This window comes from Ascaphus truei, chromosome 5 (genome assembly GCF_040206685.1).
Source record: "Ascaphus truei isolate aAscTru1 chromosome 5, aAscTru1.hap1, whole genome shotgun sequence".
NCBI classification, from domain to species: domain Eukaryota; kingdom Metazoa; phylum Chordata; class Amphibia; order Anura; family Ascaphidae; genus Ascaphus; species Ascaphus truei.
The window spans coordinates 286,078,016-286,090,415 of record NC_134487.1 but is presented as its reverse complement, the minus strand read 5'-3'; the positions used below and the strand labels follow the sequence as shown (position 1 = coordinate 286,090,415).

The window sequence follows — 12,400 nt, the reverse complement described above, 5'->3', positions numbered from 1 at the left end:
GGGGATGTGGGGAGAGGTGAGGCTGTGGCGCCGCTGGCCGTGGGTAGCGGTGCAGAGGCTGGGGTTTGCTGGGGGATGTGGGGAGAGGAGGTGGTGGCGGCACCAAGGAGCGGGCAGCATTAGTACCAACGGGTGAGTGTAACCAATGAGGCGTGCGTGTCGGGGCTGGTCCACGGACCAATCTGATTGGCCAGAGGGTTAGTGACAGACCAACTGACCAATCAGATTGGCCTTATCAGATTGGCCTTTGGGACAGACATACGTTTTGAGAAATATATAGATAGATAGCTAGACTCAATATCTCACATGTCAAAGAGCCAAATAAAAAACAATAGGCACTAAACCACTAACGTCCACACCAATACACACACCAGTATTAGTTATAATACCAGACCCACGGGTCTTAGAGAGAACAACGAGCACAGAAAGCCCAAAGAGCCAGAGGTAGACAGGGTCAGAGATCACAGTGTATCCCCCCATCTCTCAAAGGAAGGAGAAGAACACCTAGACGATAGTGCTGGTATCGAGAGACTCATTGAAATCTCCAGGTGCCATAGTGCCAAGCTGGTAGATCCAATAAGTCTCACGTTTACAAAGGGTTTTACAACAATAACCCCCCCCCCAATGTATGGGGTGAAATGTGTTCTAATCCTTGCATTTTTAAACATATATACTGTATGGTGATGGGACAGTACAGTTATACACACACATACTGTAATATATACTGTATGTCATCAGTACTGTACATATAAAATACTAGGGGGGGCTGGGGGGCTCATGGGGGAAGCCTTTAAAAGAAAGCGGTTCTGTGAGGTCTAGGGAATTAGATTTTAAAGACACAAAAAACTCTTGGTCGTCAACTTGGGTTTCCGGACGGTATTGCGGACGACGCCAATTTTCAGTGTCTGCCTGCATTGTGCCCACTGTTAACCCAGGTTATACCGCGGATAACTCGCGGAAATTGTGGTCGAAATATCGCAAAAGGCGCAGGCTCGGCTCAGGAAACCGCAAGGTGTGGCGGGAAAACAGACAGGCCACATCTGTACAAATTAAATTATAATTAAAACATAGGAGTGTGTGACTGGGAAGTACAATGAATGTTGAGAGAAACAATTATTGCTTCCATTTCTCTGAGAGACAGAAATGTATAACCATTGGGTTGACACAATGTCTCTGGTAGATGTGTTAATGTGTCATTGTATGAAGACAACAGCAATAGCTGTAAGCCTATGGTCACTTCTCGGATCTGTAGCAAAGTCTCTGTTTGGTTACATTAGTTACATATTAGACTGGACTGGCAAGCGCTTATGCGCTGACCCATGCTGAGACGCGCTGCTGCTCGGCACTGAGCCCCTGCAGCCGCAATGAGAGCGGCTTTAGCAGGGGCTTGCGCGCGCTTGCGGAAGCGTGTGTCTCACCAAGTCTTGAGATTTTCCTGCTTGTCGGTGCGCCGGGCCGGTCACGTGAGCTTGTCTGATAACCCCAACCCTAACCCTTGCTGATAACCCCAACCCTAACCACTGCTGAAAACGTTGGATTACGAATCCAATGTTAATCTGCGGAGAGTGACGGGTAATCCGTTCCAACGTTGGACAATGCGGTCGGCGGAATGCATAATGACACGTCGGATAATACCCCGAAGGCATCCGCCACTGCATGGGGTGAGCTCCAGTAGGAAGGCCCCACCTTTGATAGTCTCTGTATGTAGAAGTGGTCTGGTCCCAGACCGCAGGCCGCAATCACCGCGCGGCGTCTTCCTCTGTGTCCTGACACTACTCAGTAAATGGGGAAGCGTCCCTATCTAGGGCCTTCCCTGAAGCAACCACAAGCTCACTTGAGTGGGACCTATCTGGGACCTAAGGGGGTACTCTGGCCTAGTCTGAGTGCCACTGACACTCAGACCCTACCTTCCCCTTCTCCGTCCTGGCTCCAACTGGTGTGGTTGTAGAGGGAGAAAGGGGGTGGCCCGAGATTAAAGGGGTTACACCCCATTTGGCCATCCCCTGACCTCCCCCGGGAGTCAAAGGGTTAACTGGGCTAAGACCCAGAACGGTGATTTAACCCCTGTAATGACATGTACATGTGTATTCCCCTGTTTTTTCCTGTTTTATTGTAACATCTGGTCTGCAGCACACACACTGGGATCCGGGAGCACAAGGGTTAATAGTGGTATAGTGATTATAGCCCTTTGTGTAATTTTCCCGCCTTTTCAGGCACCATTTTGCAGGTTCCCATAGGCCGCCATTAGGGCTCAATGCTTCTTAATGGTGAATCTTGCTGGGGAGTCTGGTTCCTGAGAAGACCAGCAGATGGCGTCCGAGAGGGAGAGCGGCGGTTTCCCATTGAAAGTCAATGGGCTCATTGACTTCAATGGAGAAACCCTCGAGAGAGCTTTCCACGAACAAGTTGGCTGCCGTCCAAACCGCTTAACCGCAAAGCGGATACAATTTCAATAGAAGAGCTTTGATCACTTACAAGTCAAGTTCAACGACAAGTGGCGTGGGAATAAACAGTTCTAGGGCCCCTAGGAATAAAATTCTTTCTGTTCCTAGTTCCTAGACTTCCCCCCACTCAACCACAACCGGGTCCCCGTATCCTGGACACCTGATAAGGGTCGAACCCATAAGAGCGGGCCGCGCCATAGGTTCCAATGGCGGCGGCCGAACCGGCTCAGGAAAACGGCTAAGTGTGAAAAGCTGAAGTTTGGTATTCCATAGCTCCGGTTCCGGAGGGTCCAGAGAGTCAGGGTTTGGGGTATCTGTAGCCACTGCTCCGGCATCGCTGCAGAACCATCCTTGACCCTCTGAGACCAACCCGACGGAGTATGGACCCCCTTGAAAGTTCGGGATTTCTCCCATAGACTTCAATGGCGGCCAAACCCCATTGACCGGCTACGGCGGAAAACTCCCATTGACTTCAACGGCGGCATCGCCCCGTTGAAAGTCTATGGCGGCGATTCCCATAGCCGCCAATGGCGGTGGTTTGCCATTGAAAGTCTATTTCGGCGGAACCCGTTGTTTTCAATGGGGATTTAGTGAAAAATCGTGATTTCTTTTAGCGGAGACTTTTGTATTAAAATGTAAAACGGTTTTAAGTGTATTTGTGTATCTCCGGTTTCCCAGGTCGTAGCAGGTCGCAAATTGGACCATAGGTTGTCCCAGTTCCGGCATTGAGAACTGGGAAGTTTGGACCTGCTGGACCCAAAGGAACCGGATATTTTAAAATGTTCATGTTTTATCCAACATACTGTATTCCCAGATATGGGTAAAACTCAGAGGAAATTCCTTTGCATACCAGAGTAGCATATGGCCAGAAAGGCGACCCCATGTCTAGGACCTGAGTATGTTTCAAAGATTTTGTCACCTCCACTGTATGCATGAGGGTGGAGACTCCTCAAACCAGAGTAGTCTTCAAGTGTTCCATTTCACACCTCACAACAAAGGATTTCCTGCCCTGTACTCCATTTGATAGACTAGCTGGCATTCCTGAGATAGAGGAGGGATTATAGAAATGGGACCCCCGAGCTCTACTGCGCATATCCCAACTGGCCGGGGGGCATGGGTCAAAAAGTGTTCCCACGTTAACCACTGGCTGGAGTTAATTGAAAACCAATCCACGGTACGCAAGGTTAAGGATAGGGCACAAAAGGTTTATAAACTGATGTTCACCCTGTATCTTTGGTCTTCAATTTATCATCTGATGGCTACCTGATTGCGAGAGAATTGCTATGCTATATACTTCTCATTCCCCAACCCCAAAGTAAGTGTACTTCTTGTTTGTTACTGTATTATTCGTGTGTTCACCTATCCAAAGGAATAAATTTACTTTATTATATCTAAGACTCGTTTCAGTTCAGACCCAGTGATAAATATATATCATCTGTTATATATATTTATGTGACCTTATACAGCCTGCCATAATCTCACCGTGACATTGGTCCCCTGAGCGCACCAAATGTATCCAAATGTATATGGTCACTTCTCGGATCTGTAGCAAAGTCTCTGTTTGGTTACATTAGTTACATATTAGACTCATGTCTGGAAGCAGCTTTAGGCCTCGGGCATGGTCAGCGCTTATGCGCTGACCCATGCTGAGACGCGCTGCTGCTCGGCACTGAGCCCCTGCAGCCGCAATGAGAGCGGCTTTAGCAGGGGCTCGCACACGCTTCCGCACGCTTGCGGAAGCGTGTGTCTCACCGAGTCTTGAGATTTTCCTGCTTGTCGGTGCGCAGGGCCGGTCACGTGAGCGGTTCGCCCAATGAGGGCGAACCAGCTCCGTGACATCACTGGCCCGCCCCTGACGGCGCACTGTGTAAGGCCAGGGAAAGCACCGCTTTCCCTGAGCCTCAGCGTGCCTCAGCCCGGGTCATAGCACTATGTGCCAGGCCTTAGTTTCATTCAATAGACCAGGGGTGCGCAAACTTACCTTCATGCGCCCCCCCCCCCCCCTGCACAGACCCGATGTCGCTGGGTCATGTGGCGTCATGTTGCATTTGACGCCAGTTGCCATTGAGACGCGTCGTTGGAACCAAGGTAAGTTAAGAAGTTACAGAGGCCTCACGCGATCCCCGGCATTTATTTTAAATGCATTCCGGGAAGCGCGGGGCCTCTGTAAAAGCTGCCCCCCCCCCCCCAAAATCTAGCGCCCCCCACTTTGCGCACTCCTGCAATAGACAACTATGGTTATGAAACATATAGTAAAGAAGGCAGATGAATGTGGCTGTGGGCAATTGATGCTGATTAATTAGCTCTAAGTAATTGATATTAAGATACAGCTCTAACAGGCTGCTAGATCAATAGATAAACCCTACAGCTGTATGGATAAAGTAATAATGATAAAAAAAATAATATATCAGTGAAATCACAGCATGTGACTAATAACTGATTGGTTTACCTAAATGGTATACAGTATACAGATAATAAATCTGCAGATATTCAGCATTCACACCCCCCCTATGTATGCAATATCTGTGGCTATAAATGGAATCCAGCTCTAGCATGCTGCTGAGTCGCTAGTGAGTATATATAGCTGGCTGAGGCAGTGATTGATTTGTCACTAAGGGCTTGTCCCCGCTGCCTACTACAGCGTCCGCTGTGGCGGACGCTGCAGGGACGAGAGCCCTCCCCTCAATGGCGCCGGGCCCGCTGCGAGGGGGGGCCGCAGCGCTGGGGCGAGAGCTGCTCCTGCTCTCAATAGAATTGAGAGCAGGACTCGCGTCGAGCGATTAGGCACGCCCCCGGCGGTTCAGCCAATGAGGGCGAACCTGCCAGGTGACGTCATGGCCGCGCCCCCGTCACTCCCCCGCCACGCCCCCCCCCCCCGGTCTCTCTTCCTGCAGTGAGCTGGAGACCAGGTAATCGGCTGCACGCGCCGCCAATCTCGCGGGCGCGCGTTGCAGCGGAGATACCGGGGCCTTAGCCTAAAGCTACGCTTATAGTGCCGGTGACAGCGACGTCGCATCAAAAACAAATGCATTGTCGCCATCATCGGCGCTTATAGTGCATGCGACGGCGCAACCAAGTGACAGCGCTACCAAAAATCTGGTAGTCACTGTGGCCAATCGGAGAGCTTCTTCGTCCCTCTGCCCTCCCCCTTTCTGACGTCACTGGCCTTGTAGCCAGCGACGTCGCCTAAACTTCAAATACAACTATCGCAATGGCGACGGCGATGGGTGACGTCATCGGTCGCGTCGCCGGCACTATAAGCGCAGCCTTGGATGGAAGTGCGACCCAGCATATCTACAGTTACCCCTCATAGCACTCACAAATCCTTGCGACCTGCAGTTATAATAGGAGCTAGACTCACGTTATTAAACCAATGGTATGAGTGTAACCTGCCAGAACCTAAAAAACGCAGCTTAACATGCTGCCTATTGACTATTGTGGTCTAACTCAGGGGTGCTCAACTCCAGTTCTCAAGCCCCCCCAAACAGGTCAGGTTTTCAGGATATCTCTGCTTCAGCACAGGTGGGTCAATCCGTCCCTGCTTCGACTGAGCCTCTGATTTAGCCACCTGTGCTGAAGCTGGGATATCCTGAAAACCTGACCTGTTGGGGGGGGGGGGGAGCTTTAGGACTGGAGTTGAGCACCCCTGGTCTAACTGACTATAGTAGTCTAATACTAATAATATGGTATTAAGGGAATAGTAGCTGATCCACCGAGTTCAGCCCTCAGTGCTCAAACAAACTTGCTCCCCGCCAACATTTCCTGGAGTGACGTCAACAGGTCACTATGTCCTACGCGTTTCACTCCTAACGGAGCTTCTTCAGGGGTGGGCAAGCGGAGGGATCCAGGTCCCTGCTTTAAATAGCATTGTCGCTGCTATGGCGACTGATAATGGTGCAAACCGCTGTCACTCAGAGGCTGATCACGGTGTAGTTAGGTGCAGGATAACCTTGATAACCCCCCTGTTTAGCATAATATTAAAACAAATGTTAAATAAAATCACCCGATTCTCAAAATGTGATTCTAGTGATGTGACAAACCATGGTAAAAATGATTTTAAATTATTTGTTTTCTTTATGTTGTTGTTACTACAACACTTTTCTAATAGTGTACAGGGATATACATACTCAATGACTGTTTGGTGGATAGTAGTCCAATATAACATAAAATACAATATTTCATTGCAAAGAGTGGTAGTAATTGCAGAGGTAGATTGCATGGACCGACAATCGAGTGCAATCATTTTGAATACAGAGTCTGTGTAGAGATGTCTGACCTCTAGGTGCCAATAGACACTCATATTAAGGTTGTAAATCCATAGGTACAGTCATATCTGAATGCACCATGACAATTCCATGTCAAACTGTATTATATGAAGGGGGTATATGTTAACTATTGGGACAAATATATGTTTTTGTTTTTTAAAGATCTGTGACTCCTGTCATGTGATTTTCTTGTTCGTTAACACTATGTCTTCCAGTAGATAGGAAGGACCCCATTTCCATTACAGAGGCAATAATCATGTTACATACTTCCATGGATTTGTATTAATTGTACTTTGTTATCTGTAGAGTGGTGTTACTCATCTCCTTTCCCTTTGTAACACCAACCCTAACCACTGCTGATAACCCCAACCCTAACCCCTGTTGATAACCCCAACCCTTACCACTGCTGATAACCCCAACCCTAACCCCTGTTGATAACCCCAACCCTAACCCCTGTTGATAACCCCAACCCTAACCACTGCTGATAACCCCAACCCTAACCCCTGTTGATAACCCCAACCCTAACCAGTGCTGATAACCCTAAATCTAAACTCTGCTGATAACCCTAAATATAAACTCTGCTGATAACCCCAACCCTAAATTTAGCTGATAACCCTAACCCCTGCATGATAACCCCAACCCTAACCCCTGCTGATAACCCTAAATCTAAACTCTGCTGATATCCCCAACCCTAACATCTGTTGATAACCCCAACCCTAACGTCTGTTGATAACCCCAACCCTAACCACTGCTGATAACCCCAACCCTAACCACTGCTGAAAACGTTGGATTACGAATCCAATGTTAAGAGTGACGGGTAATCCGTTCCAACGTTGGACAATGCGGTCAGCGGAATGCATTATGACACGTCGGATAATACCCCGAAGGCATCCGCCACTGCATGGGGTGAGCTCCAGTAGGAGGTTCCCACCTTTGACAGTCTCTGTATGTAGAAGTGGTCTGGTCCCAGACCGCAGGCCGCAATCACCGCGCGGCGTCTTCCTCTGTGTCCTGACACTACTCAGTAAATGGGGAAGCGTCCCTATCTAGGGCCTTCCCTGAAGCAACCACAAGCTCACTTGAGTGGGACCTATCTGGGACCTAAGGGGGTACTCTGGCCTAGTCTGACACTCAGACCCTACCTTCCCCTTCTCCGTCCTGGCTCCAACTGGTGTGGTCCCCTGAGCGCACCAAATGTATCCACTTTGGCTCCCCTGCTTCTGTCACTAAGGTTAATGGGACTTGTAGTATAGGGCCTCTGACTGATTTAAAGCCTGAGGGGAATCTTCCCTACATATCTCTTGTTCAATATACAGGAGTACTGCACTCCAACGACCAGCGGGGTCATATTTGCGATCCAGGATCCTGGCGCTGGCATGACCCGGAGAGGTTCTCGCATGATTGAGAAGGGCAACTATAGACATACTGGAGGGGACTCCTCCCACTGCGACCACGTGGTGCAGGGATACGTGGCGTTCTAAGGCCCAGTCAAGGACCTCTTGCTGGGAGAGTACAACCATGATGGTCGTGTTTGAGTTTTGGAATTTTATCTACTGATTCGGGCACCCCAGGTCTGAGAATCTCAGCAGTGCCTCCAAATGTAATGTATGTATCTGTATTTATGTATCTGTATTTCTCTATTATTTCTCTGTTTATTTATTTGTATGTCTCTGTATTTATTTCTTTGTATGTATCTGTATTTATGTATCTGTATTTCTCTGTATTTATTTCCCTGTGTCTCTGTATGTATTTGTATTTATGTATCTGTATTTCTCTATTATTTCTCTGTATGTATCTGTATTTATTTCTTTGTATGTATCTGTATTTATTTCTTTGTATGTATCTGTATGTCTCTGTATTTATTTCTTTGTATGTATCTGTATTTATTTCTTTGTATGTATCTGTGTCTCTGTATTTATTTCTTTGTATGTATCTGTATTTATTTCTTTGTATGTATCTGTATTTATTTCTTTGTATGTATCTGTATTTATTTCTTTGTATGTATCTGTATTTATTTATTTGTATGTATCTGTATTTATTTATCTGGATTTCTCTCTGTTTCTGTTTATTTGTGCAGCTGGTTCCTAGCTGTTTCAGTTTCGTTTCTCTCTCACTCTCCGGAGTGGGAGGGTGTTTCTCCGGAGTGGGAGGGGGCTTCTCCGGAGTGGGAGGGGGCTTCTCCGGAGTGGGAGGGGGCTTCCCCGGGGGAGGGAGGAGTGAGGAGGTAGTACCCGGGATAGGAGGCTCCGGCTGTTATCAGAACCATGTCTGACCCCACCGTGTCCGCTTTCCTGACCAAGGTGCTGTGCGCCAATGGGGGCCGGCTGCCCCGGGACCAGCTGCACCAGCACCTGGAGCTGCCCCCGGCGCAGATAGAGCTGATCCTGCAGGAGGAGCCGCGCCGCTTCCCGTTGTCCGGGGACCTGGTGCTGGCCCGGAGCTCAGTGAGGACCTGCCAGGGGTACCTGCGGGGACAGGAGGAGGAGGAGGAGTGCGAGAGGCTGCATCTGTGCCGGTACTTCCTGCAAGGGAAGTGCTGGCCAGGCAGGCGGTGAGTGGGACCCGGGGGCAAAAGGGGGCAGGGGTGAGTGGGACCAGGGGGCAAGATGGGAGGGTGCAGGAGGTCACACCAGGGGGCAAGAGGAGGGCAGGAGGTGACTGGTGGTGGACACCAGGGAACAAACGTGGAGGAAGGATAGAAGAGAAGCAGGAGATTAGTGACAATAGGGAGGTACAGGAACACAGGGAATGGGACAGGTACACGGGGAATGGGACAGGTACATGGGGAATGGGACAGGTACACGGGGAATGGGACAGGAACACGGGGAATGGGACAGGTACACGGGGAATGGGACAGGTACACGGGGAATGGGACAGGTACACGGGGAATGGGACAGGTACACGGGGAATGGGACAGGTACACGGGGAATGGGACAGGTACACGGGGAATGGGACAGGTACACGGGGAATGGGACAGGTACACGGGGCATGGGACAGGTACACAGGGCATGGGACAGGTACACGGGGCATGGGACAGGGACACGGGGCATGGGACAGGAACACGGGGAATGGGACAGGTACACGGAGCATGGGACAGGTACACGGGGCATGGGACAGGTACACGGGGCATGGAACACGGGGCATGGGACAGGAACACGGGGCATGGGACAGGAACACGGGGCATGGGACAGGAACACGGGGCATGGGACAGGAACACGGGGCATGGGACAGGAACACGGGGCATGGGACAGGAACACGGGGCATGGGACAGGAACACGGGGCATGGGACAGGAACACGGGGCATGGGACAGGAACACGGGGCATGGGACAGGAACACAGGGAATAGGACAGGAACACAGGGAATGGGACAGGAACACAGGGAAATGGAGAGGTACAAGTACACGGGGAATGGGACAGGTACAAGTACACGGGGAATGGGACAGGTACAAGTACACGGGGAATGGGACAGGTACAAGTACACGGGGAATGGGACAGGTACAAGTACACGGGGAATGGGACAAGTACAGGTACACGGGGAATGGGACAGGTACACGGGGCATGGGACAGGTACACGGGGCATGGGACAGGTACACGGGGCATGGGACAGGTACACGGGGCATGGGACAGGAACACGGGGCATGGGACAGGAACACGGGGAATGGGACAGGAACACGGGGAATGGGACAGGAACACAGGGAAATGGACAGGTACAAGTACACGGGGAATGGGACAGGTACAAGTACACGGGGAATGGGACAGGTACAAGTACACGGGGAATGGGACAGGTACAAGTACACGGGGCATGGGGCAGGTACAAGTACACGGGGCATGGGACAGGTACAAGTACACGGGGCATGGGGCAGGTTCACAGGGCATGGGGCAGGTTCACAGGGCATGGGGCAGGTTCACAGGGCATGGGGCAGGTTCACAGGGCATGGGGCAGGTTCACAGGGCATGGGGCAGGTTCACAGGGCATGGGGCAGGTTCACAGGGCATGGGAATGGGACATGGACAGGTACACAGGGAATGGGACAGGAACACGGGGAATGGGACAGGAACACGGGGAATGGGACAGGAACACGGGGAATGGGACAGGAACACGGGGAATGGGACAGGAACACGGGGAATGGGACAGGAACACGGGGAATGGGACAGGAACACGGGGAATGGGACAGGTACACGGGGAATGGGACAGGTACACGGGGAATGGGACAGGTACACGGGGAATGGGACAGGTACACGGGGAATGGGACAGGTACACGGGGAATGGGACAGGTACACGGGGAATGGGACAGGTACACGGGGAATGGGACAGGTACACGGGGAATGGGACGGACAGGTTCACAGAGAATGGGAATGGTTCACGGGGAATGGGACAGGGACAGGTACACAGGGAATGGGACAGGGACAGGTACACAGGGAATGGGACAAGTACACAGGGAATGGGACAGGGACATGTACACGGGGAATGGGACAGGGACAGGTACACGGGGAATGGGACAGGGACAGGTACACGGGGAATGGGACAGGGACAGGGACACGGGGAATGGGACAGGGACACGGGGAATGGGACAGGGACAGGGACACGGGGAATGGGACAGGGACAGGGACACGGGGAATGGGACAGGGCCAGGGACACGGGGAATGGGACAGGGACAGGGACACGGGGAATGGGACAGGGACAGGGACACGGGGAATGGGACAGGGCCAGGGACACGGGGAATGGGACAGGGACACGTACACGGGGAATGGGACAGGGACAGGTACACGGGGAATGGGACAGGGACAGGTACACGGGGAATGGGACAGGGACAGGTACACGGGGAATGGGACAGGGACGGGGAATGGGACAGGGACAGGGAGACGGGGAATGGGACAGGGACAGGTACACGGGGAATGGGACAGGGACAGGGACACGGGGAATGGGACAGGGACACGGGGAATGGGACAGGGACACGGGGAATGGGACAGGGACAGGTACACGGGGAATGGGACAGGGACAGGTACACGGGGAATGACACAGGGGACAGTCCCTCACATGCAAAACATAAAGTATCACCAGATTTATTGACAGAAAAAATAAGTACCGGGATATTGTTCTTTGGGAAATTCTATTTATCAAAGTCTCCGGGCTGCAAAACTTTTCCACCAATTTTCCCAAAGAAGAAAACCCAGCGGGCTGTAATGGGAATGTATTGTTTTGATATATTTGTGTTGCATAGTTTTGCAGCTGTCAACGTGTCCCATAGATTCCCTTTTAAAAGCAGGTCAAAGGGCAGCGCTTGCAGTTCTTGTTTACAGATGTGGGTTTGCCTGTATTCTAACCTCTTCAGTGCTGGAGGGGTCAGGATTTTTCCCCTTATGAGACATCATTGGATTATGTCACTGGGGGGGGGGGGTTCTGTTTGCCTTCCTCTGGATCGGTACTGGAAATACAAATGTAGGATACAGGTAAGTATCTGTACTCTAAATTTAGCATCAGTTGAACTGTTTTCAACCTTATCCACTATGTTACCATGATACTATGTTAGTATGGGGCGAAGGAGCGGCTCAGTGAGTAAAGACAGACTGTAAACACTGACACGGAGTTTGACGCAGGGGAGCCTGACAATTCCAGGGCTCCTTGTGACCTTGAGCAAGTCACTTTATCTCCCTGTGCCTCCGGCACCAGCATCATAGATTGTAAGCTCA

The 12,400-nt window shown here is 50.9% G+C and overlaps 1 protein-coding gene across 2 annotated transcripts in view; it reads left to right on the top strand.

Annotated features, from left to right (window-relative positions):
- Positions 1–8,917: 8,917 nt before the first annotated feature.
- The window catches only part of LOC142496089 (zinc finger CCCH-type antiviral protein 1-like), a 62,099-nt gene continuing 58,616 nt past the window's right edge, over positions 8,918–12,400 (top strand). For both annotated transcript variants that reach the window (XM_075602479.1, XM_075602478.1), the window contains exon 1: positions 8,918–9,260. In XM_075602479.1, the coding sequence (XP_075458594.1) occupies positions 8,974–9,260 (287 nt within the window). In that variant the 5' untranslated portion in view covers positions 8,918–8,973. The remainder of the gene's footprint in view (positions 9,261–12,400) is intronic.